Here is a 26,658-nt window from a genome sequence, read left to right as displayed (position 1 = left end):
GCATTTTTTGGGTGCATTTCCTCAGGGTTTGGCCATTCACACATTTTGCTAGCTGTGGGCTGAGGCGCGGCTCCGAGGGGAGCCCGCCGCGAGGAGCACTGAGGGGGCAAAGGGACGGGGGTGAGGCGCCCCCCTGCGGCGGGAGCCCACGGGGAGCTGCGGGGTCGCCCCTCGGAGGGGCTGGGAGGGGAACCGGGCCCCGGCCCCGTCGTCCGCCGGCCCCGGGGGCTGAGGGCCGCGGGCCCCCGCCGCCAGGGGGCGCCCCCTCCGCCCCCCTCCACACCGCCCCCCTCAGCGGGGGGCGGAGCGCCGCCATGAGACGAGCGCTCGGATTGGCGGGAAGGGGCCCGGCGGAGAGGAGCGCGGATGAGAGCGGCGCTCTGATTGGTGGAGGGCATCCCGGGGGGAGTGAAGGCCCGGGTAGGGGTCTCTCCCCCCCCTCCCGTGAGGATTGCCCCCCCCCTCCCCTTGCACCCCGGCCCCCTGACCTGCCTGCCTCCCGACTCTTTTCTTGACGACTTTTGCGCCCCGTCTTGGCGGGCAGGCGCGTTTCAGCCAATCAGCGCGCGGCGCCGCAGACTGTTGCCGGGCAGATTATGGTAATGAGGCCCGGGCGGCCGCCCCCCCTCCCGTTCTGCAGCTACCATTGTGAGGTGAGGACAGGTGGGGGGGTTTGGGGCCGCCGCGGGGCCGCCGCCGGCGGCCGGGACGCGCCACCCGCACGGGACCCCCTCAGGTAACGCGATGGGACGGTCCGGGAGGGAAGCGCGGCCCGGGGGCGCCGCGGGGCCCCGCCGGGGGTTTTGGACTTGTTGTTTTAGTCGCACCCAAGATGGCGCCCGGAGCTGGCGGCTCCTTAGCGCTGCGGCCGGGATAAACCGTTCGCTCCCGCGAGTGGGGGGGGGGAGGGGGAACAGCGCGCACTCATTCCCCTCCGCCCCCCCCGCCCCCCCGCGGGAGAGGTACGGTCCGCTCCCCCCCCTTCCCGCCCCAGCCGGGATCCCCCACCCGGCCCGGCCGGAGGGAGAGGGGGCTGCCCCCACCCCTGCTCCCCCCCCTCCCCCGATGGTACGGTCCGGACCCCGGCACCTCAGTAGCGGGGGGGGCGGGGGGTGTATGCTGGAGCCATCTTGTTCCCCCCCAGCACTGTGGGCGCCTCAGCCCTCCGTGACGGCGGGCGGCTCGGCTCCCTCGCCCCGTGGTTAGGCCGGTTCCCCTCCCCTCCGCAACGCAGCGCGGCCTTCGCTGGCATCCCCCTTCCCCCGCCCCCCCGTGCCCCAGTGGTTGGGGCCGACCGGCCGTTGGGCGCCCTCACAGGGGGCTGCCGGGGCCTCGCGCTTTCCCCCCCGGGGGGGGGGGGGCGGACAGCGCTGCCTGCCCGTCCTGGGGAGCGGCGCCGCGTGATGGGGGGGAGCGCCTGCCCCTCCTGATTGGCCGCGTGCCTCGCGCCCCCGTTTCTCATTGGCCTAGTGGGAGGAGGGGGGCGTTGCGCCCCCTCCCCGGATTGGCTGCCGGTGGGGACGCGGAGGTTATATAAGGGGGAGACAGTGGGGGGGCACCGCTAGTCAGGCCTGTGAGGGGCTCGGGGGAGTGGGGTCGTGGTCTGGGGCCACCATGAGCCCCCCCCCCCCCTCCCCCCGAGCCTTGCGGGGACCCGGGGGAGGGCCCGGGGCTGTGGCGGGGCCGGGCCTGGTGCCCCTCCCGCTGCCTGAGGGGCCCGGAGCTTCGCGGGCTCGAAGGAAGGAGCGCAGCCACGCGGCTGGGCGTGGGGCTGTGAAGTCTGGCGCTGCCGTGCCAATACTGAGCTTTGTACTGGTTTTAGCCCCTGCTAAATACACCTGTGATAGAGATACAACGTGTGGCTGTCTGATTCCTGTTTATTTCTTCGGTCCTACGGCTGTCAGGTCTGTGGTGCTGAGGTGCCACGTCCTTTCCTGGGGCACTGTGGTGTTGAAGCAGTGGCAACTTGTTAAATTTCTTGCTTGGAATGAAAAAAAAAGAGACCCTGGTCCTTTGCCTGGCAGCCCTAAAGGGCCAGCCGGTCCCATAAAGGGTCACTTTGCCTGTACGAAACCTTTCAAGCCAGGCAGAATCACCTCTTACCTCTCAGCTGCTTGTGGCAGGTCCTCGAAGTGGTCTTTCCAAAGTTTAAAACCCTCTGGTTTAGGCTGCTGAGCTTCACAGCCCCCAGAGCAGTCAGTTTTTGGGATGCGCTTTTTGGTAACCGCACCAACGCTTCTGGCGCATTGGGGATGTATTCGTGGTTCTTTGGAGAATGAACAAGCTCAAGGCTGGGTCTCCCTGTGAAACGCGTGTTAATGTTTCTCTGTAAAGGATCCAGTCTCTCATGGAGACTGGATCAAACGCTTTCACTTGCTTTTTCACTTTTCATTTCAAACGCTGATTTCACAAGAGGGTTGTTTGAGTCTTTGGTGGAAATAGCAATTGACGATCTCAAGCTAACACCTTCATTTTGAGTGGGGAAAAAAAGTAAGGAGGTGTGTTTCTCAGCCAGTCCCGAAATGGAGAGCTTGTCTCCTGAACTGTGATGCTTCTTGGCGCTTTGCTGCATGCATGCTTCTCTTGTGTACTAGGTGCTTCAAGTGAAGACAGCTTTATTTCCTTGGTTATAGGAAGAAATTCAGGTGTAATTGTTAATATCTGTTGGAAGAATTGACCACTTGCTCTTTGAGAGGTGTTGGTGTGAGGAGCTTGCTCTCATCTGGCACCCTTACTGTTAACCTGCAAAGAAACTCCTTATGGTAATTTGCTCTGTTGTTAGCAGCTACTTTCAAGTGTGTTTTTTGACCACCTGCAGCTGCTGTCAGCTGTGTACACTGAATTTTAATTGACTTGTAAGTGTACCTAATTATGGAGGCTGTTTTAGTATTGTGAATTTTGTTTTGACTTAAACATGAGATCAGGTCTATTTGCCACTTTTATTTTCATGTTAGTAGAACAGAGAAGTAGAGGTTATATTACAGCCCTCAACTGGCTTTGTGTGTTAAGTAGCCACCTGTTTTAATGCACAGATAGCCTGATTTGCCCTCTGGGGTCTCATGCATTTCAGACAAGCAGCTATTTTGAAACAGGCAAGCTTTTTGCCTTTTTTTTTTTTTTAATGTTCAGAGAAGTGGTAGTTCTGTCTTGTGAGATCTTGAAGCGCAGCAGTGATTTAATGCAGAGAGGTGGGAGGGAGAAAGCAGCATGAGCAGCCTGCAGGAAGGGGAGCGAACTCCACCTTGAAGTGGAGGTAGTTTTGGGAAGGTGCCTGAGCAGGAGGAGGAATAGGAGGCAAAAGGAAGCTGGAGTGAAACTGAGTGCTGTGGGGGTGGTATGGTTTTGTTGTCTTCTCCTGAGCCATGAGAGTGTCTCCTTGAAAACTGCATTTGCAGCTCTGTAGATCACATCTCGATACAGGCCTGTTCTTTTCCTTTTTTTTTTGCTTGTGTTATTCTCGAGTAGGTGTCTTCCCTGTTTTGTTCCCTTACCATGTTTCTCCCTCTATCATTAGTCAGCCAAATCAATTAAGTGAATGGGGTCACTGCCCCAAGCAGCTGAAGCCTGAGAATTGCGGTGTGTGGTGGTAGCGGACAGTGATATCATGGGGACTTCAGAATACGAAACATTTGAAAGAAGGCGACGTGAAGAACGCGGTAACACGTTTAGGAAGCTGAGTATGGGAGGAAGACATCGGTTATTGGAGTGGGTATCTAGTGGTGGAGCAAGTGGGAGGAGAGGTGACTACAAAGAGCATCACGTGTATCTGGATAAATCTAATGAATTTGTCTCTTGTCCTACACAGAAGGCGAAGGACAGATACAGTGAGAAACACTTGGTTATTCAAGAACTTAGATACACAGAAAGAGGGAGCCGCGTCTCCAACGCTGTCCGTGGAGCCCCCTGTAGGATGTCAGTACCTCCTGGGGTTCACCTGCACTGGGTGATGATCTCCTGGGTTTTGTGGTGTAAGCAGTTAGACTTTTAGCTACTTACGTGATGCACTGAGAGAACAGCGTGGTTGCACCATGCTGTCATGCTTTCAGTAAGTGCTGTTGCTATTTTGGCACTCGGGCAATGTCCTTTCTGTTGCACGCCGTAGCAGAGGGCTGGCCTTGGAGATCCAAGAGGCCTCCTGCACTGTTGCTGTGATGATGGATGTGATGCAAGGATATGGGTAGATCGACTCATTATGCACAATTTGAGTAAAGAGTGAGTTTGTGTTTGGCTGAGTTCTTCTATTTATTATATGACTAAATAAATTGAAGCCATTTTTCCTTTTGTGGCAATAAATAATCTCCGCTGCCCCAGCCTGCTGTATGATTTCCATTTCTAACTCACCAGTAAAACATAAATATTGGGCTCGTATATTACCTGATTATTAACAGTCAGCCAAAATGCACGGGAGCCAGAGTTCCTTGAAACAATATGTGCTTTTGATGAATGAGGATGCAGAGGAAGAGACAGCAGTCGTGACTCAGTAGTCAATGAGGTTAGAAACCCAGCGTGCTTCCCAGCCCTCCTGCTGCAATGAAAGCATCTTCTTGCCAAGGGATCTCAGGAAATGCACCAACTCTGCCTTCTAGGCAGGCTGGGGTAATTAACTTAAGTGTGGGATATAGCTTTTGCAGACACATGTGATGTTCCTTTTGAGCATCATAAATCATTTTCATATTAAAAGCTGGAGGAAGACCCACAGCCATAAAACCCCTTTTGTAACAATCTTGCTGTCCTTGCATGTGGTTAACAGTGAAGAAGAGTGGTCAGTGAGCTCAGTGCTTAAAGGATTAAGCTAATAGTCGCTGCTCTTATTGCTGCAGGGAACCCCAATCTATATGCGAGCCTCTTTTACACTAGGGAGTAAATCACATTAGCTGCTTTATGCACCATTATTGTAAAGTGGATTCTCATTTGAGATACTGCAGTGGCTTTATGGCTCCCCGAGAAGGGAAGCAGACTTTTCCCCTTGCCCAGCTTTAATATTCCCCCATTCTTGTCATCTCAGAGGAGGGACAAGAATGGATGTTTGGCAGCTGCTGGCTCGGGTGCTTTCTCAGCAGAATATTCTTAATTGGACTTGGAGAGGTCGCTGCAGATGAAGCCCCCAGAGCTTTTGTCTGTGCATCTTCTCGTAGAGTCCCATTGTTGAGAGAAAGCATCCTTCCCTAACAGCAGGGGTGCAAGGAAACACAGGTGCTGTTGGTGATGCCTTTCTCTGAATTTCAGAACTGAGCTTCCCTTTGAAGCGCCGTGTGCTTTCATTGTGTTCGATTTTCGTCAAAAATTCTTGCGTGCCAAGTACAAAAGACCAGCGCCTGCTGTCTTCTGAGGTCTTAAAACACCTCTCCTTCCCGTTCCCTGCCTGGTGGGGGTCCCAGAGCACCACCAAGGTGACGTGGTTGGGTGCTGGGCTGCTCTCAGGGGTTAGGAAGGGTTCTCAGCAGCACTCCCACCCTCCGGGAGGTGGCTGAGGGTGTCTCCTGCTGAGGACAGCGAGGCTAACGAGGACGTTGGTGTAGGATGGGGAACGAGGTTTTGCCCCTGAGCAGCAGTTTCTCATCCTCCCGAGCCGAATCCAGGGAAGGGGGAGAGCTGCTGGCTGAATAACGCAGCCTCAGATAAAACGAGGTGCTGCGGGAACAGGAGAGGGGTTGGGGTGTGTTGCGGCGGTCAAAAGGAGTTTTCAAGGGAGATTTCCAAAAGATGACCTGCTCAGACAACGACCCAGAGGAGCTTTCCACGCATCAGGAGCTGCAGAGGGGAGGCATCACCGTTAGCGGCGTTCGGGATCGCATGGAAAAGGCAGGAACCGAAGAGGAAGGCCAAGGTCTTTGCCAGCTGCAGGTCCCCAGAGGGTATTAAGAAAGGCAGGTAAATGTGAATTGCATCCAGACGTGAACCTGTTTTGGCCTGAAGAGGCTGTTGGTTTGCTTGTGCTCACCCGATGAGGCAGGCGGCTGGATGTTCTGGGTGCGCAGGCAGGGCAGCTCTCACCCTGCCCCGCGTGTCTGCCGGCCGCACCAGCCCCGACCCGCGCGCTCCGCAGCGGTGCTTGGTGCCCGGTGCCTGTGCAGGGAAGCCTGAGGGAGAAGCGGAGCTGCCCGCAAGCATCCCTGCCGACCTCTGAGCGTGCTTCTGCCCCTGGAAAACGCGGGCAACACCCCAGGGGCTCGAGGGCTGCACCCATGGGTGCTATCTCAGATTGAGCGCCGTAATCAGAGCCCCGGCAGGCAGACAGACAGACAGACAGACCTAAAATAAAAAAACTAACAAAGCTTTGAGGTAGACCCTTTGAGAGAATGTTTCCTTACACACATCTCCCAAACTGATTAGCGTAGACACCACGTAGTCTAACATGCTCATCCTGATTCCTCTGCAGCTAATTTGGAAAAAAATAATAAATACATACCGTGGGTACATGTGCTGAGCTGGGCATCTGTTGCTTCCCTGTGCGGTGAGACATCTCTGCGGAGACAAGTCCCCAGGGAAATAATTAGTGTCTCGAGGCACTGTGGCTGTCAGTGTCACAGCCGTAATGGGTTTTGTTAGGGGGATGTGGAGGAGAAAAGATCACGTGGGATTAATGAGGGAGAGTGTCCTGCATCAAAGGGCTGCAGAGCAAGTGACTTGTCTGTCATCAGCGCTGGCAGACCTACTCAGGTGTTTGTTTTCTGGTAGTTTCGTTGTCTCTGACTTTGGACTGGGTCGTGCTCTCCAGCTTGACCATTTCTCAATGCCCTAACCATCTCACTGACCTTGACCAGCCAAATTTCGGAGCTTGCTCCTGCCTCGTGCCCTCTCCACTGCCTTTCCTGGGGACCTCAGTGGGACTCTGGCTGCTGTTGCGCTGCCTTCTTACTCAGCAGATCCAGGCTTCCAGGGAAACGCGTCCTTCTGCGTGCTTTGGTGATGCTAGCAGAAATGCTAAGGATTCACAGAGATCCTGTCTCCTGTGGGAACGTGTACCGGAGGCTAGATTTTATAGTACAGGAGCTGAAGGCATCAGCAAATCCCGCAGCTCCTGATATCGTCTGCTTGGTATTGCTACGCAGGTGGCTGGGCTGAGCAGTATATAGCCTTTTTATTTCTGTGAAGAACAGCAATAATGTAACAGGACCATTTATAGAAACTATAGCACTGAGCCACCCAATTGCCTCCACCTTGCTTTTTTTTCCCCCAAGACTGAGATTTTGCTTGAGATGTTAACCCTTAGAACCACTGCAAAACCTGAAAGTACCATCGTCTTCTTTCCTTTCCGACTTTTTAGTGCTATTTTTCGTAGATACGAATCTTCGTGTCCAATTTTGTCTGTGAAAGACCTGTCTGAAACCTTGAGTCTCCTTTCTGCTCAAGTTGTAAGTTATTTGTGCCTAAAGGAGTCTGCAGGAGTGAGTCAGCAGCTTCTCACAGACCTCCAGTGTCTGCTTGTGGGGACGTCAGCCAAAAATCCCGCTACTTGTTGCACCATATGGGATTGGCCATAGCCATACCTTTCTCTTAATCATTGGTTAATTTAATTGCATTCTTGCTAACAAGGTAATTATATATTAAAAACAAAACAACAACAGCAAAACCTTGAAGCCTAGTGCTCTTTAATTGTTCTGAGCAATTAGGTATTGCTTAATTGATTAAACTACTGGATAGTGCTAGTGCAATTACCTGAATTGGCTCGTGGCATCTCATGACAGACAAGAAAAAAAAAAAGAGCTATTTGGGACGAACAAAGCCAGACAAAATTGACAGGACAGGCATTTAATTTTATGCAAAATGGTTGTTAGATTGTGTCACCGCCATAAACGCGGTCACATTTCTCCCAGCGGTTGTGTGATCACCCAGACCTGGTGGAGCGAGCGATGGAGTTGGGTGAAAGCGATAGGATTAGATAGGAGGAAATCCCTGAATTAATCCTTAACAACACAGCTTTGAGATCGCTGGATGAAAGGTACTGCGTAGGGATGGATAATGCTTCTTAATACAGCAGAGCTTGTGGGAGCTGGAATATATAAATAATATTTGTAAATGACCCAGTTCAGTACTCAGAGAGCAAGGCTGGGTGTTTGTCCCAATCATTGTTTGTTCCAGTTCACTTCTCATCCTAATGGGATCCCCTAGCTAAAGCGTAGCCAGCAGGTACATGTATTTTCTTCCTTTTCAGTGCTTTGCTGGATGCCTTGTGTTGAGAAATGCGGAGCCTAGTAAGAAGTCCGATCAGCCTGCAGTGCGGTGGGTGCTGCTCAGCGTGAGACAGCACACGTTAGGCTCTAGCAATGCCCAGGAATATCTTAGAAATACCTTTCCCAAAGCTTCCCTTTGTATATGTGGAAGTAATGTGATTTTTGTGATCCCTTCCCTCCTCTTTCTGTTCAGTGATGTTAGCCTGAGACATTTCTGCACCGTTAATTTATGGGTTCTGGCCGAGGCCCGTGGTGTGGTGCAGCCCGTGCTCGGGTCCACAAAGCCTGCTCGTTGCTGGTGAAACCAGCAGAAGACAGAAAGTGCCTGCTGCTTTTTTCCTTATCTTTTTTTAGCTTGTCAATGACAAGCCAACTGCTAGCATTTATGGGAATAAATTATGACTAAAATAATTTGCATTTAAAATGCAAATGAATGAAAGCGTCAGCAAGGAGCCTTCTGCTTTCTTCGTGGCGCACAGACAGGGTACTGGCACGGGATCAGCCCGGCAAGGCACTGAGTATAAAATAAAGTTAATTGGACTAGCTGAAAAATGGAATGGGCTCAGCTTCATGCTAATTCCTGGGCCTGTGATTTAATACGACATTAGAGAGGAAGAGCTGGGAAGGTGCTGAACCACCGACTAAACGAACCACCAGAGCTGTAAATTACCCTTCCGAGATTCCCAATGGCAGATTGAGAGGCCCCAATAAAATTGCAAGAGGTGAATAAAACCTAGCTTGGAAGCAATTTGTCAGGATCTTCAGGCTTACGTCACTTAAAGTTTCATTGTTCTTTTTCTGGAAGTTGTCTCTTGTAACACTGCCCGAATACCAACGGGCACCGCACTTCTGTGCAAGGTGAAAGCTGCCCGTAAGTGTGAAGCCGCTTGGTTCTTGATCAAAGCCTCTTCCAGATGAGCTGGGAAACCAGCACTGTGTCTCTGAACGTATTGTTTCCTTGTTAGGAGCTTGAGGTCACCGCTCTGCACCATGTGTTGATTTCTGGGCCCGCGTGTGCCAGGCGGGCCGTGTGCCTGTGGGCTGCTGGCGGCTGAGGAAGGAAGTGCAGGAGGGATTCAGGAGGTATCGTTCAGTGCAACTTTGGCAGCGGTTGACTTGCTTTCTCCTTAGTAGGGTGTGGAAAATAGTATATGGCATATCGAGAATGGAAAATGTGAATCCACGTGCTCGTAAAGCTGACCCGGCTCTACTCTGGCAGTGCGTTCCTGTAGCGCAGGAGCTGATGGTAACCTCATAGCCCCCTTCCATTGCAATGAGAACTGACTGCTGCACTCTTGTTTTGATGTCTCCATCTCCTTTCTTTGTAGCCATGTTACTGAAGATCCCCTTGTCTTCTGGAAGGAGAAACACGGAGAAGAGATGAATCTACCCAGCCAGACATTCCTCCAGTAGATACTTCTCACCATGGAGCACCACGGCAGGGAGGAGATGGACTCGAAAGAGGAAAGTCCTCAGGTGTGGCCTGACTCTGCTGAGCAGGAGCAGAATACTGCTCAGGTGACTACTGCCTTCCAGAGCTCCTGGTTTCTGCTTACGCTGAATTAGGCTTGGCGTGGTGGCTTAGCAAGCAGGCGTTCCAATTCGGCTGGTTTTTATGGTCTGGAAACTCAGTCTGTGTTTGAGAAGAAATACAAACACGTCTGCGGTGATTCCAGATTAAAGCTTCAGAAAGCGAGCTGCGCAGGCTGCGGCAGTGAATACACAGACATCTGAAACGAGCTGAATGGAACCAGCTAGTAGCTATACAAGGTTCAATGTCCAAAAATAAATATACATGTATACGTATATATAGCCACATGGGAAAGTGAAAGGGTATTCAGATTAATGAATATTAACAAAATCTGTGGTCTGCGGCAGCCCGTTTTGTTGGCATCAGTCGAATCAGTTGGAACTGTGGGTGGACCTTCAGGAAAGTAACATGAGTAATTTTTTCCAGTCAGACATCTGGGTAGTGGGGAAGGGAGAAATGTTAATTTTCACTGACTAATGCAGTCAGATTATGATGTATGCAGCTAGTCCCTCTGTCTCTGAGACAATGCAGCTGAGAGTTTCTAGAAGACTGTAATTTGATTTATTCTTCTGAATATGTTATGAAGAGGGTGCTGCATGTCAGCTGAGCCACAAGCCGAGACATCCTGTCTTTCCTGGTAATTTCCACCTTTGAAATTTGCAAAGAAAAACAGCTTTTAGTAACCTGTGTTCCATTATCTATAAGGTGGGGATCACCATGCTGTTGTTTGCACATGGCAGCTAAAAGGTTTGGTTAGTCTTTGCAGAGTGCTCTCCAAATGTGAAATGCTGTGTGCATCCTTACCGTAGTGTTTGCATAAGGATTTATTGTATGAAATCAGTGCTTAGCATCCCCTGGGAAGTACCAGCTGTCTTCTGAAACGTGAGCTAAAAGGTGAAACAAAGTAAATAAAATATGTAAATGTGGCCTCATTTTATGTGGAAACATACAGTTGTGGATGTGGATGCTAAAGCTACATTTCCTGATAGCTGCTACTTTTTCACATGCACTAGAACTGGTTTTTAGTGTATAAAAGGTGTCAAAAGATGAGTATTCCTATTACCACTGGAATTAGGTATTCTACCTTGTTTAAGGTAGGCCACTGATCATCATTTATGATCATAATGTTCTATCAGAATCAATTTATTTGGATTTGAACAACTGCCCTGGAGGTAACTTGTTCGTGTAGCCTTCAGAATCACTGCTTAATGCTTTCAGTTATATGTTTTTCTGTTTAAACAGTTTAATTTTCTACTGATACTGCATGTACACGCTACAAAGAAGCCATCAAACACATGCTATTGCTGCCTCTTGATAGGTGCAATCGTATTACTTGAAGCAGCAATCAAAGTTAATAGATACTGCTAGCCATTTGTCAAACAGAAAAAATTCTTCCAACTACAGAGCTAGCTGAATGAAGTAATTATCATAAATCTAGAAAGCGAACTGAAAATAAACGGAAACAATGTACCAATGAATCTTACACATAACACCAGTTCAGATCTGAACTTTTATGAATTTACAAAGGTTGATTCAAGAACTAAGTATTAGAAGGCATCCTTTATACCTGTTGGGTCTTGAGTTATAATGCAGAGTAGAAACAGAAACCAATGGTAGTTTTTATGTCCAGAATTCTGTTTTGCTAGCATCGTTTAGGTGAGATTTTCAGTTTGTATTATATAGTGAGATTTTTATTGTTTGCAAAACAATTGGTTAGGTGTTTGGGGCAGAAGCTTCTCTACACTCTCCAAGGTGCTGCTGTCGCTGATGTGTTTTGTATTGTTTCCATAGGTGTATCTCTGCAGAAGTTTCAGTACAGGATCTGTTTTTCTTTCAGGTGCACTTTGTCCCCGAAGGGGGGGCAGTGGCACAAATTGTGTACAGCGATGAGCAGGACCGTCCCTCGCAGCAGGTGGTCTACACGGCGGATGGCACCTCCTACACCTCCGTGGACACCTCGGAGCACACGCTAGTTTACATCCATCCTGTGGAAGCTACGCAGGCATGTGTGGTTCTGAGCCCACCCTGTTCTGGCACCGAGAAAATGAAGCGATCTTGAGATTAAAGCCAATTCCCAGCCAAGTGATACGACTGGAAAATAGCAGGCAGTTATTCTTAATGCTTTTATCTGCCTGTTGCTGAACAGGGACTTCATGCTGTTCGCTTCAGTCTGATGTGCAAATGTGGTAATCAAAGGATGTTGAGGCTATGAATTGTGAAATGCTTGTTATTTCACTAAAGATGGACGAGATGGTAATTAAATCAAAGGTGTTTTCCAAAACACCGATAATCTCTTCAGAAATTCTGCCTTTGCAGTGCTCAGTAAAAAGCTGGGAGATCTGTGTGTCTTCTGGAAGAAGAGTCCTTGTTTTGCATAGTGCAGCTTTAATAATTGATTGCAACATTAACAGCCTTGCTTTTTTGCAGAGGATCTCAGTGTATTCAATCTAATTTTGTAGTTTCTCTTCAGAGAAGTTGTTGAGTGCATAGGCCTAGGTTTTTTCTTCATAATTAGTTTAAATACTAAAGAGCTTTTTTCCCCTCTGACAGCATGCATTTATATGGAGTTCATATAGTGTGCATCTGTACCTCTGTGTGGACAGATTAAAGCAAAACAAAAACACAAATAGACATGCTTCATCAAGAGTGTTTTATGTTCTTTGACAGAATAGACTAGTAGGGCCACGAAGTGCATGTACTTGACACCAGCAGCGCTGGCATAGCCTCGTGTGGCGTGGTCTTTCTCTTGTGCAGTCCTTAGCTATTACATAAAAACAATTCTTACGTGGTGGGATGTTTTGAGAGGATGAGGTATTGTGAGAGGATGTCTCCCAGTAAGTTACTGACCAGGTGACTCCAGAACTCTTTGAATATTATCACCTTGTCTAAATTAAAAATGGACTGTAGTAATAAGACACTGCCATGCAATTGGGATGAAATCATCAAAAAGCAACAAGGGAATTCTTCTTATATCTTCTTATATCATTATATATTCTTTATTTTATTGGTGCCAGACTGCTTCAAGCTTTAGTATTTTGAATGTTGGCAAAACAAGCAAGGCTGACCACTGTCAGTGCATAGTTTTCCTCCAAGTTTTGCTCTTCCTAGATGGAAGCTCTCCCACCAGGGCTGTTCTTGCAGACTACCATAGGAATATTGGTGTTGCCATGTCTTTTATGAAATAAAACCCAACACCCTAGCCATAGCAAATTCACATGGAGGATGTGCCTGATATCTGCGTGCTCTCTTTTGAAGAGCTCTGTTGTGATTGCGGAAAGATAAAGTTAAGAGTTATCTTCTGTCTTGCCCTCAGTATTATTTAGCTTTCACACAGCATTTCATCCTGTAGAATTTATCAAATCATCAATTCACAAAGTGATTTCTGTGTTTTAAAATAAATCGCATGAAGCATTTTGGATATATAGATGAGAAGTGCAACATAAATGTGATACTGTTTTTCAGGAGCAGTACCCAATTTCAGTTTAACTTCTGTGCGTGTAGATTCACATGGTTAAGATTAATTCATCTGCTGTGTTAAAACCTAGCAAAGGAGTTATTCTTACATGGATCATTTCTTGGTGTCAGGGTGATATTTGTGTGAGGTGGGAGTAAACAACCCCGAGGCCAATTTGATAAGCCTTTTTCACTTTGTCTAGACTCTGTTTACAGATCCGTCCCAAGTGGCTTACGTCCAACAGGATGCCACTACACAGCAGGTAAGAAAGACATCATTTTCTTTGGCCCTGGAACTGTAAGGAAACTGGTACAGAAGGTACAGGGACATTGTTGTGGTGATAGAGCATAATGAGCTCTCTCTCTGGATTTGTCAAACGGCAGTCTTCAGCCATTGACAGTCGTCTGAGTGATCATGAGCAAGAAGTGCATGTTAACAAGCTGCTATTATCTTGACTTCTTTGTGCATGAATGTCAATGAAAAGATAAGAGAATTTGAATTTAATTTTTAATTCTTGTTCAGCAAAAATACAAATTTACTGCCACAGATATCATGAAAAAACTTTCAACAGTGTTGCTTTAAATAAGTCGACAGACTGATGCAGCTGACTTTATTTTAATGTCATTCTGGGAAGACTGTGTTTGTGGTTGTCCTCATGCAGATTCTGATCCAAAAGCCTAAATGTTCATTAAAGGCTTTCAAGGGATAGAAGTTGGTCTTGATTCAAGTTTCAGATCTACCAGAAACTTCACAGGAAAATAACCATGAAACCTGAAGAAATTCAATTACTGGTTCCCTTATCTTACCAGGGCATCCCAGGCGTTCTGTCTGATGTGTATGCCAGTATGAAGTAGACTGGGAGCAGAACAAAACTGGAGGCTTTGCTTATAAAGTTTTGATGATACAAAGGTTTTGATGACTTTTTCTTTTCATTCAGTATGGGTATGAGAGTTTTGTTGTTATTTTTTACTATTATCTTTGGAGACTGCATTGTGGTGGTCAGGTGTAGGTATTTGCAGTTCTAGATTTCGAGTTCAAATTCTACTCTTTTCATAGAGACTTAAAATCATTACTGCTTGTTGACTTTTTAATGGCATGTGTGAATCAAAGTGTTAGGTCTGAATCATTACCATATTACTAATGCTATCATTAAAATGTGTACTTATCGGCAGTCTTGGGGCAGAGTAAAGGGTTGAATGCGCATTGAAAATCAAGTTTCTTCTTGCGAAAAGGAGGCGGCCTAAACTGAGGCACAAGCAGGAAACTGAATGACTCAATAAAGGTGTTAGCTGTTTTCTTCCTGTTCTCTCAACATATTTGAAGGTGTTGTTTTGGATTTTTTTACCACATCATTCTCCTGTTATAAGGAAGCCAAAAAATGCTATCTGATTGTCTCAAAGCTTATTCAACAAGCTTTATCAGTAAATATATGATCAAATTGGAAGGACAGAATACTTATGTGCAGTGTAAATGGCATTCTGACGGCAGAGGATGTGAGCTGTTGCTATAATGTGTTGAGTATCAAGGGCATAAATACCTGTCCGTGTGTCCTCAGCCTGTCCTCCCTTCCAACCCCATGACAGCAGCCCCAGCAGCGTGGTCTCGTGGCAGTTACTGCCTTTGCAGGTGTTTTTACATCAGCATTTCGTGCAGGACATCCCTGAACTAATGACAAAGCTTAAAATAATAATTAAAGCCCCTCTTGTCTCTGAAAAAAATTTACTTTAAAAAGAAAGGGAAAGGTGGTGGTTTTTTTTGGTGCTTTTTTGTATGCTTATATTGCTTGCAGTGTCTGGAAGTGACATGGAAATGAAAGTAGAGATGTTTGAAGGGTGATTAGTAGAAAGAAATGCTAATATATGGTACAAATAGACATAAGCTTGTATGAACTTCTCATTGCTGGCAGACCTGGAGGTGTGCTATTGAGTAATGGTGACTTTTCTGTTGCCACTTGGCATCAAAAATGTCAATAGCAGACAGTCAGGGTCAGCCGTTGTCCTGGAGGTTTCCTGTTCACTTTCACATGCTTCCCTGAAGTCTTTTTTTTTTTTCTGCAGATTTTTGAGCAGTTTCATAAATTACTTTTAATATATCTTTAGCAACTAGATTTAAGTTTTAAAACTGTCTACCTATGTTATGGATTTTCTTGTCTGTTCCTTTACTGTTGGCATACTTCACTGTTCTCAGTTATCGATATTTATTAAACACTCTGTAGAGGGACAGGACCTTTAATTTTTGCGTAAAAGCTGTTTAAAAGTCAGAGACACAAACTAGTAGCCACGTAATGTCAGCTGTAGAGAAGGATGAAAAATCATGCAGGATAACCGTGCAAGTGGCTGTATAGATAAGCAAGACACAAAAGACAGGGGAGGTGATTCTTAGGATCTTAATTCTGATCTGCTTTTTATCACTGGATGGGAGCAGTATGTGAGTAGTATGCAAGAATTTCTTACTACATATATAAATGAGTGCAAAAACAACTAAAAAAGTATGGTGTGACCGAATAATGTAATAAATAATTGTTGGAATCCTCTCACTTTGGAGTGCTGGAACTTCCAACAAGGTCTATGCACCATTTTGTTTTATAATGGGTCTTGGTTTGCTTGAGAAGAAGAAATACAGGCAAAATCAGGAGAAGATGCTTCTTCAAATTTACTTTCTTCCTTTTTCCTTTTCTCTGGAAAAATAAGATGGAGATGGAAAAGGAAAACCAAGACTTGACTCAGTGGTTTTACCGAGAGCCAAAGAGCTCATCACGTTTGGTTTTAGTCAGCTTGAATTCCAGGCTGGATGGCACCTTAATTTAAAGCCAGGAGTGGGACATAAGAAACCCAAAAGCTGCAAAGCCTAGATGGAGTTTTGACGCTTTTCTCTTTGTCCCTGGCTTTTCAGGCTTTGTGCAAATCCATCATCCCTGCCTCAAACATCATTAAAATGCTGCAGTTTTTGACCTAACGTAGGACTTCAGGGAGCTTTGCATGCAGGGCACTGCCCATATATAAGTGACTGATGGAAATGATGCAGTGCTAAAATGAGTGCCTATAATTTTAGGTAACTGTGCTCTTGCCTGCTGCTGCTCAGAGCATGAATCCCACCAACCTGTCTGTGCTTGGCAGCGTTGCTGAATCCCCCCAGCAAATGGCTCTGGAGCAGGGTCAACAAGCAGATAGAGTAAGTCGCCAGGCACCCTTTTCTTTTCAATGTGAAAGTACGCTGATTTCGTTGCTCCATTGTCTCAGGTGGTGAACCGTGTCTGAGCGATATGGGAGGAGATACAAAAAAAAGCTGTAGCACAGATTTGTGCTGTCTTCCATCATCTCACCGTGGAATGTGTGGGGATTTTTAGGAGAGATCATGTACCTAATATACAGAGAAACCTGTTCTACAGATTGTCCTGTCTTGAGCAACCACCTTAAAATACTCTTCTCAGCTTTGAAAAACACAGTTAACAGAAGGTGTAGCTCTGGCTGTCGCATAGGACCGGCATCCACTGGGTCTTTTTGCCAGTCTCTTAAGACAGCTTTACTGTGTGTGGTGTTTCTTGTTCTACACCTGAGAAACCTCTGTGGGTGATGGATATTCTGTGCAACGCACACCAGTTGTTTTTTAACTTTTTTTTGTAGGGAAAGCAAAGGAAAATCTTCATTAAAAATAGTGAGAGAATACAATGCCCTTAAACGTCTTCCATGTCTCATAGATTATATCTAGTCCTGGTGTTATCTCCTCCCTTATTGATCTTTACATGTGTGCTCTGGGGATTGTTTTCATTTGATTGTACGATAGGAGAGAAAAGATCATGTGCCAAAGTACAGGACTCTCCAACTCGTACAAAAGAAGCTAAAATACAGCTTTAGGCTCTGGATAATTTCCACAGAGCCTGGACTTTGTTTAATTGCTGGAAACCTTCCACGAACCGTCCAGAAACTTCTCGCTTTGGTTTCTTCTCCCTTGAAGTCAGCCCTTGTGCCAGGGTTGAATTAGGCAGTGACACAAATGTCCTGGGCGAGAGTGTCAGCAGCAGGGGTGTGAAACATCCCTCGGCAGTCATTTGTTAGGTAGCTTCGCTTCCCTTCCTCCTCCCGCTACCAAAGGAAGCAGAAGGGGTAGACTAGCAAGAGCCTTCATTGCTTGTCCTGGTAAGAGTGTTTTTCCTTGTGAACCGGTTTTGACTTCTTGTTGTGACTTCTGTCCTCAGGCATCGTTACCGGTGCACAACCAGGTGTTACCTCCTATGGAGGCGGTGGATGGTTCTGACCCTTTAGCACCTCTGCAGAATCAGATGGGAAGGATGGAAACGAAAGAGGAAGATGACGAGGATGAAGATGAGGATGAAGACGGGGAAGACACTGACATGGATGAATGGGATCCAGATCCACCTCGACCCTTTGATCCCAATGATCTGTGTAAGCGTGTGAAGCAGTGTGTAGTGTATCAGCCGCCCTTCCCCTTTCTGTTTTCTGCTTTCACCAGCCCTCTAATAAATGGAGTCAAAGACCGTTCAGACTTTTGCAGTAATGACTAAAGTCCTTTATATCCGGAAATGTATGTTCATATTCAGTTGTCACACTTAAAAGACAAGATTTTTGTCTTAGGTGGAAACTGTGAACTGCTTTGTTCTTTATTTTGTGGGAGGCTGGCCTGCGTGTTTTAAAATGTAGACAAACTGTTGGAATAAACTTTCCCACAGCTGAGCCAAAGATGCTCAGAGAGATAAGACCATAAGGTGCGTGAGTGTCCACCTGACAGTCGTGTCCTCTCTGTGTTACAGGGTGTGAAGAGTGTAATAACGCGCATCCCTCGGTGTGTCCGAAACATGGACCTCTGCATCCAATCCCAAACCGGCCTGTGCTGACTAGGGCAAGAGCCAGCCTCCCCTTGGTGCTCTATATAGACAGGTTTTTGGGAGGCGTGTTCTCCAAACGGCGTATCCCCAAACGCACACAGTTTGGACCTGTGGAAGGACCTCTGGTTAGACAAACTGAACTCAAAGACTGCTATATCCACCTGAAGGTAAGGGGGTGTGTGAGGAGGAGGGAGGAATTTGTGTTTAAACTTCGATTTCCATGGATTTGAACCTGTGGCTCTGATGGGCTCAGTTAGTTCTCCAGAGATGTTCTCTTACTTCATCTCTGAATGTAATTCAGAAGCATCCAGCTTGCTTTGCTCCAAGTCTGCTCTGCTGTCCAGGGAGACACAACAACCGTGGTGAATATTCCGGCATCATGGTGTTGTGATGTATGGTACTCATAATATGAAATGCAAAATGCTGTGAATCACTCTCACATAGGCTGAAGCAGCATCTGGACATAAAAATAGCAGTAGACAAAAATAGTCTTGAGGATGTTTTGCAGCCATTTTGCATCATGCCGTAACTTAAGTTAAAAATATTTTTTTCTTCCCTTTTCCCTCCTTCCTCCCACAGGATGTGGGGGAGAAGAGATTTTCTCTCTCCTACTCCCCTTGCCAAGTCTATTGGCATGAGGTAAATGGATTTAACTAACTTCTAGCCATGTATTTACTGGCTTGATTATAGGAGTTAGTCCATTGCTTGCAGGAGATAAGGTCCACAGTCTTAAGAGCACTACTCTCCGTGGTGGTCAGTGTCCAACAAGGACCACAGGCAGATTCGGTAACCAAACAAAAGTTCATCTAAAGAAGTGCTTCTTCCAGCTTGATGCATTGCGAGTCAGGGAATAAAGGGAGAAGTGGGTGAGTCAGATAGAAACATCTGACAGCAGATGCCTTATAGCCTACTGAAGCTTCAGCTCCTTGTGCCTCAGTTATAGTCGTACATCAAGTACTGTGCATGACCCTTTTAATGAATGCTTCTTGCTCATGAAAGCCATGGAAGGGTGCGCTGTGCCTCTCTAGTTAAATCATTACCCGTTTTAAAGTATTTTCCTGTGTGCTGCCTGTTTCTGGATCCCCATTAGTAAAGAGAAAATCTATGCCTTCATCTTTCCTAATGTAAAAGTTGTGTAGTCATAGTAGCGTTTTTTTGAAACTCAAAATCTTTTGAACCTGCTGCCAGAAAGTTAGTCATATGTAATGGGATTTTATTACAGGTGTCTCTTGATAAGGGTGACAGAAAAGACAGAGATTTGCAAGAGGACCTGTGGTTTGAACTTTCTAGTGAGGCTCTTTGTAACTGGATGATGTTTGTGCGTCCAGCTCAAAACCATTTGGAGCAGAACCTGGTTGCGTATCAGTACGGCCACCATATTTATTACACAACCATTAAAAATGTGGAGCCCAAACAGGAACTCAAGGTATGGCATTGCTCATGTTTTGAGACTTATTTTTCTACTGATGTAGCAACTCTGAGATTGATTCCCTAATAAATGTACTTCCAAGTGTCAGAAATGATTGCTGTTAATAGTTGGAGCAATTTTTTAGGTCTTTTTCCTCTGATAAAGCACATGGTGGCCTGAATCAAATGCCACTGAAGTCAGTAGTCAGTCACTTATGGATTTTAAATGAGCTTTGGCTCAGATATAAAATGAGGAAGCTTAAAATAAGAGTATGTAAATGATTTGCTTGTCACTGTCATGCTTTACACTGCATATATTTTGCTGATGCAATCTAATTTTTATTACAGTAGTCTTATTCTTTTTAGTTCTGGATGCCCTTTCCAGTTAGTCCTATGTGCCCTTGACATGTTTTCTGGTGCCTTAAGTGAATGTGGTCTTTCACTTTACCTGGCTTTCCTGGAACTTTTGAAACTTTGCATGTGGAAAATGATAATGGATGTTGTGACTTCCCTGTGAGTTACTTTTTGTTCCCTCTAAAAATGTATTGATTACTTTCAGCTCAAAGCAGCATGGCTGGTTTAGATGGCCTTCGTTTTTAACATCCAGGGAACTGGAGCAGGGGGGTGGGAGGGGAGGAACAGAATTAAAAAAAAAAAAAAAGGCAGAAAATTATTGGAATTTACGTACAAGAAAAAAACATTTGAAGAACAACAATTTAACAAAAAAAAAAGTTTTGAACAGACGTAGCTGTACCACAAGCCTGGTTACACACTTGTTGCTGATTTTTTTTTTTAAGAGTAGGATCTGTTTTCCTCCCCTGAAATCAGTCTTCAATTTGTTTAAACTGAATCACTAGGAACCTTGTTTATCCATTTTAAGCATCATTTTTCAACTGTTCTTTAATCAATTTGAAATCAGACCTTAATTAAATCTGTACAGACCTGCCTGTAGAAGCACCATTTTTCTTGCTCCATGTGTTAGTAATGTCTTTTGGGGTAAAATCAGTTTGATAATTGGCAGCAAATTACCCAAGCTGTACAGTGTGTTTTCCTCGCTAAGTGGATATAAGGCATCGATACAAATTCAGTCCAAAGATCGAACTAGGAGGATCAGGCAGTTAAAGTTGTGGAAACTTGTGCATTGCACGTCAGGTGAGTAGTTTAGGAGCTCCAGGCTTCCACCTTTGTCCGGCTGGTGAGGTGGCTGCGAAGTAACACACACCTGCTGAGTGAGTCTTCGAAGGGGTTAGAAGTGTTGCTCTCACCGCTGCTGTGAAAACACCCGTGGCCCACTCCAAGCTTAAACTTGCCCAGGTTTCTCATGCTGAAAACCTGTTAATGCCTTCCTGAAAATATCTCTTTCAAAATTGAGTTTTTGTAATAAAACAGTAAGATAAGACGAGAAATGGTGCAAAAATTCTTAGTTAAATGTAACTGTCTGATTTTAGGCTCCAGTAACCTTTGTCTTTCTCCCTTGTGTTGGTCTCTGCTAAAAGTGTTCCCCAAATTGCTCTTAAAATGCAAGTGGGTCCAGCCTGCTGCAGTTTGGCAGCCAGTCCTCTGCTCTGGGAAGCAGGACCGTATTGCTCCAGTCTTTTGGAAGTGGAGGAACACTCTACATGAGTCTCTGCAGACCGTGCTGCCTGTTGTCTGTGTGTAAAGAGAGCAGAAAAGAAATGGGACATCCCCTCAATTTAGAGCTGCTCCATTCCTCGTGGTAGAACTGCCCTCTCAAGTTGTAGTGCCTTGCTGGCATCCGTGCTTTACAGTCATACAGTCAGATCCAAAGAGATTAATCCCATTTCCTTTAGAACTACTGGTAGCCATGTGTGAGATTAACATTCGTATTAGGAGGCTATACCTTAAAATTAAATGGATATGCTTTCTAAGCAAAGCTCTTCTATTCGTCAGCAGGGGTATATTGATCTCAACAGGCTTTATTATCGAGAATGAAAGGAGCAATAAGAATAAGAGTTGAGGTGAATAAAGTAAATGTGTTGCCTAAAAAATGTTGACAAACACATTCCTCTTAGTTCTTGTTCCGTCTAAGAAAGTGTTACGTTACCTTGTATTTCCTGCTGCAGGTGTGGTACGCTGCCTCGTACGCAGAATTTGTGAACCAGAAGATCCATGACATATCTGAGGAGGAAAGGAAGGGTAATAGGCTTTTCTGCTTTCTGTGTTTCGGGTGTAATGGTGCTTGGGTGTTGGATTTCTCGGTTTCAAGTACAGGGCCTATATGCTGCTGGAAAGAAGTGTGTTTCTGTGCTACTGCTTTAGATTGAGAAATTTCTGTTGACCTCACCTAGCTTATACCAGAGCCACACAGTCCTGTAGGTGCTCTTCCATGCAAGGGTTTGCTTCAAAATCTTCTTGAATTTCAAGCAGTGTATGGAGTCCATGTGAATTTTCCCCAGTGACCTTTTTATATTTCTACAATGAGCTGCAATCATATCACAGTGTAGGGGGGATAAAAGCAAAGCTAAATGGAGTTGTGCTGGGTATTCTGCAGTCTGTCTTACCTTCAGGGGAGAAATATGGCCCACAGAGGATAGAAATGCTTGGGAAAAAAAATGAAGCATTTAATTGGTGGTGACTGAAATGCTGTTATTGACATTTCCGATGGAATATAGTTCTCAGAGAGCAAGAGAAGAACTGGCCGTGTTATGAGTGCAACCGTCGCTTCATGAGCTCAGAGCAACTCCAGCAGCACCTTAACTCCCATGATGAGAAGCTGGACTTCTTCAGCAGGTACTGAAAGCTTTAGCTTTGTCTTTATATCACTGTGGTGCTTCCCAAAATTTGCAGAAGGAAGGGGTTTTGCCCTACAGATCTTACTAACCAACTTGGGGACACATGAGAGAATGGCTCAGCACCAGAAGGTGAGAATATGGCACTAGGAAGCTGACTGGTGTGAGGGGCTTCACAAAAGAAATAGGTTGAAGAAAATAAATACCCCCATTGAAATTGGTGAGTTTTCTGGGTTTTGTTTTTTTCCCCAGACTTAAACTGCAGTATTTCATTCTAACTAGTGAAATACTGATGCTTCTCCGATGTACCCAGATGCAGAGCTCAAAGAGTGAGACCTCTAGTGCTTTGGCTCCCCACTGAACTGAGAAGATAGTTACCCCAACCTATTAAAAGCTGAATCTAGAAACATCTTTCAGGGAGAAAGAGACATTGGTTCCTTCTTTTTCCTGAAACTTAGCAAGTGGCTGCTTTTTTTGTTGTTGCTTTTGTTTTCCTTTACACAACGTTGTTCCCTTCAGCTTACTGCCTGACATCAGTGGCCAAGTGCCTTTTTGGGGAGGGATGTTATGGCTTCAGGTTTTAAATTGGTTTCTTTGTGCACTTGTTCCATCTACCTGAAAGTGCTTTTCAACACACTGTACACTGGGGTGTTGAAGTAGGAGAGTTGCCATGGCTGAGGACTTGCTAGAAGGCAGTAGTCCTTTCGGTCCCACAATTTTAATGTGTTCTGGGCTTTGATTTCTCAGAGTGCAACATAAATAAGTACCAACCGATGCACTTTTTTTTGCCAGAATTTCTTCAAGTTTTGTTATTTACTGCAGGCCATTGTTACTGAGTCGAATGGGTGAATAACAGTTGCTGAGAAAGAATGAATAAAATGAGTGGGGATTCCAAATTCATCTCTTTTTGTCTCTAACCTGGAGCACAATGTGTTCTGCAGAGCCAGGGGCAGAGGTCGTGGGCGAGGAAAGAGGAGGTTTGGACCAGGCAGACGCCCAGGGCGCCCTCCCAAATTCATGCGTATGGAAGTAACCAGTGAAAACGGAGAAAAGTGTGAAGAAGGAACACAGGTATATTTGGGGGATGGAGAGGAGGAGAAAAAAAAGATACCGTGGGTTATAAACTTCCAACGAGAAAAACTAGGGCATCGTTGAGGGTGTACTGCTTTATCCCCATGTAAATCTTGTTTTTTCTAGCTGTGATTCTTTGCCAGGGGAACATGCCACTTTCCATCTCTAAAGTTTGTAAAACCTCTTCCATTTCTACAGCAACTTTTATCCCAAAGCACTTAGCAGTGAGATAGGTTATTGCGGCTGTTTAGCAGCATCACAGAAGTAATTTAGACAATAAAACTGTAATGGGAATTTAGGTTCACGTTTGTCCTTTCTGGAACATGAAGTCAGAGTCTGCTCTTATAACTGTTGCTGGTAGAATTAAATCAGTTTGAGCTATGATTCTTTATAATGTTTTAATATTAACAAAAGGTCCTTCTGTAGGCATAGTTACTGCAAAAAGTTATTGTAAAATAAGTTGGTTATAGTTGGTTTTGGCTGCTGGTTATATTCTGTAGGGACCTAATGCGATGCACGGATATAAGTAAAATGCTAAAGTCTGTTTAATGCTGACCAGGCTTAGGGTTACCACCAAGTCCTTTTATGAAAGGTATCACAAGGAATCAATGGCTCAGTTTTATGACTTAGCTGAAAGCTGATAATCGGAGTGGTAATTTTCCTCTGGCATCTCACTAGGTCATGGTCAGTGCTGCCTCAGAGGAAGGAATGTATACATTGCCTGTGAGTGCCTGCTGTTTGTTTTCTGAGCATGCAGTATTGCCCTAAATTTGACATTAAATGCAGACAGTTGCAGACGACATCACCCTCTTTGCAAATTGAACCACAAATCAGCTCCATTTAGGCAAGTAAACATAATGCTGCATTGTAACTCTTCTCTCCAGAGAGACGAGGCTTATTGGGCACGGTCCCACACTAATGGGTGTGAGTGGCCTCAGGGCTGGAGGTGGCTCGCATCCTCTGAGCTTGGAGCATGGCCCAGAGTTAGCTCACATGTGTCTATACAGATGAGCAGGGAAATGGTTATGTCCCAGGTCTTTGGAGGTCTGCCCATCTTGCTAATGACTAGGCACAAGCTCATCTGCCTGAGAACTTGAGATTCGAGATGTCATGACCACAGTTTAGTGTCAGCGAGTGAGGAAATTTGCCACCTAGACCAGGACTGGACTTTGAATAGTATACTGCTCTGCAAGTCTCTCTGTCTGGTAAGTGTTCATGGTTTGTAACAGCTGCACTCCTCTGGCATCTCACTGGTTTTCTTCTCCCTTGCCTACCTTTGCACTTTGATAGCACCAGCGTTGAGCTGATACTTCTGGTGCTCAGTATTTGTAGCTTGTGCTTTTAAGTTGCCTTAGTTGCGTTGTAAGTGACTTCACATAAGGATCTATATTTTTTTTTTCCTTCAAATACTGGAGGCTTACATCCCAGAGGAGTTACTGGAATTTATAAGGAAAACAAATGTAGATTGTGGCGTGTACTTCCTGCTCCCAACACCCTCCCTCTTTTTATGATAATGTTAAGGAGGAGGAAAACAGCTTTGTGTGATAAATATAAGTAATGTATGCAGCTGGGCAGATGAGAGTATGCAGAGCTTGGAAACTGGATAGTAAAACACACTGCACAGTATAATGATCTCGTTTGTCACTCTCCAGTTCATCATTCCAGCTAGTTTGCTAGAAAGGAGAGACACTGCATATCAATACATGATAATGTTTCAAAATGTCAACAATTTCAACAAGAGAGAATTTCTCTGCTTTTCCTGGAGGCCCGGTCTGTGCTACTCACTTTGGTCTTAACATTTCTTACAGGTCAACCTACATCATCTTTGATTAAAGCAGTAACGGAGTCACTAGTGCAGAAGAGTTTGTTTGGCTATTAACAGCTGGGTCTCTGATTGTCCGTGTCCGATCAGCTGTGGATAATACGATGGCCAAAAAAGTCACCTACCTGCAGCACTTCTTCCCCAGTGCTCTGAATGTTGTTGCTGTAGGTGGAGGGGAACTGCTGAGAGCATCAAAGGAACACATTAGCAAAGAGTTAGTGTAGACACATTTTGTTTATAGCTTGTGATTATGTAGAAATCTGGTTGTCTGCTGAGTAATATCAAAGCATTTTTCAGTGGGTGGGGGGAATAATCACTGGTTGTATGATTTGCGATTTCAGGACTTGCTGCATTTTTCCAGCAAGGGGCAGTTTGATGAGGCCGGACAAGCAACACTGAATGGGTTGGAGCAGCAGGAACAGACTCCAGTGCCATCAGAGACACAGTCGGCACTGGAGCAGCAGTCAGAAAACCACCCACTACAGATCCAGCCGCAGCACGATGAGAGCACGGTGCCTACGCAGAGCACCATGACAGCAGATGACATGAGGCGAGCAAAACGTATCAGGGTAAGCAGAGAGGATGGCGGCTCATGTCTTCTCTCACCCTCTCCACTTGCTGTAATGCACAGAATGCTGGACCTGCCCGCAAGGAGCAGCTGGTCCTTTTTTCCCACTGTAGTATCCATTTCCAAGTCCTGAATAAAGCATCTCATTCCTAGCAAACTTCTTTCTTCTGAGAGTAAGACAAATACCATGTAAAGAACGGGTATCTCATGAGATGCTATCGAGAACTGGTCACCAATTGGAGCTGATTCAATTCCAGCACAGTAATTCTTTCACAGGAGCACAGTCCATCCGAGCTGGCAAGCAGGAGTGCTTCAAACAGCCGGCTGGATCATGGTACTGTGGCACAGACTAATGACTTGTTCACAGCACCATCTGTCTCTCTCAGAACTCTTGGCTTGCAAATAGTTGCCAAAAAGGAACCACGACCTCTGTTTAGATCCACTTACTTGATGATGATAGTGATAAAATACTTTCTTGGGGTAGCAAACCTGCCTGTTTGTGAGATTAAAACCTATGCTAACAACTTTGTGTACAGACAGAAAATGCTTCAAACCTGAGCTTTGTGTCAACTGGGTGAGCTGTTTTTTCTCTACTGTGCGTGGGAGGGAAATGATTCAAGCAAATAATCCTTCAAGCCATGTAACTGTGAGATTGGTTTATTTAGCCGAAAATCTTTGTGTGTCTTCCATGTGTAAAATTTTGATTACAGAAAGGAACAGCTGCAATTGGGGTAAGACTTTTGCTTTTAGGGGATGAGAAAGGATTAGAAAAGAGTTGAGTAACTGTTCTGTATAGGAAGATGCTGAGCCGAATTTTGATCTCAGTTTAGAGCAATATGTGTGCAAGACCAGTGGTGATGGTGCCCCATAAATACAGAAGGAAGATTTTGGCAAACAGTAAATGTGGGAAGAAAAGGAAAGAAATTCTGAAGTTATTTATTTGTTTTGTGGCTTAGCTTTTGTGCCCTGAAAACTTACACAAATGTATCACAAATAAGAGGAGTGCAGTGGTGGTTTAGTCCTCGGTGACATGTTTGT

The 26,658-nt window shown here is 45.7% G+C and overlaps 1 protein-coding gene across 10 annotated transcripts in view; it reads left to right on the top strand.

Moving 5' to 3' along the window:
* Positions 1-484: 484 nt before the first annotated feature.
* Positions 485-26,658, top strand: part of PRDM10 (PR/SET domain 10) — a 44,836-nt gene continuing 18,662 nt past the window's right edge. The window contains exons 1-14 of one of the 10 annotated variants that reach the window (XM_083808422.1): positions 3,515-3,705; positions 3,806-5,871; positions 9,306-9,420; positions 9,503-9,692; positions 11,543-11,707; positions 13,362-13,421; positions 16,211-16,330; positions 17,355-17,562; positions 17,928-18,169; positions 19,225-19,428; positions 21,494-21,566; positions 22,043-22,160; positions 23,101-23,230; positions 25,394-25,621. In XM_083808422.1, the coding sequence (XP_083664548.1) occupies positions 9,600-9,692; positions 11,543-11,707; positions 13,362-13,421; positions 16,211-16,330; positions 17,355-17,562; positions 17,928-18,169; positions 19,225-19,428; positions 21,494-21,566; positions 22,043-22,160; positions 23,101-23,230; positions 25,394-25,621 (1,641 nt within the window). In that variant the 5' untranslated portion in view covers positions 3,515-3,705; positions 3,806-5,871; positions 9,306-9,420; positions 9,503-9,599. The other 9 variants (XM_083808425.1, XM_083808423.1, XM_083808427.1 and 6 more) reach the window with 9 other exon arrangements.

Source organism: Anser anser (assembly GCF_964211835.1).
Source record: "Anser anser genome assembly, chromosome: 22".
Lineage (NCBI taxonomy): Eukaryota > Metazoa > Chordata > Aves > Anseriformes > Anatidae > Anser > Anser anser.
Note: the sequence above shows the minus strand (reverse complement) of the source record. Positions and strands in the feature narration are given on the sequence as shown.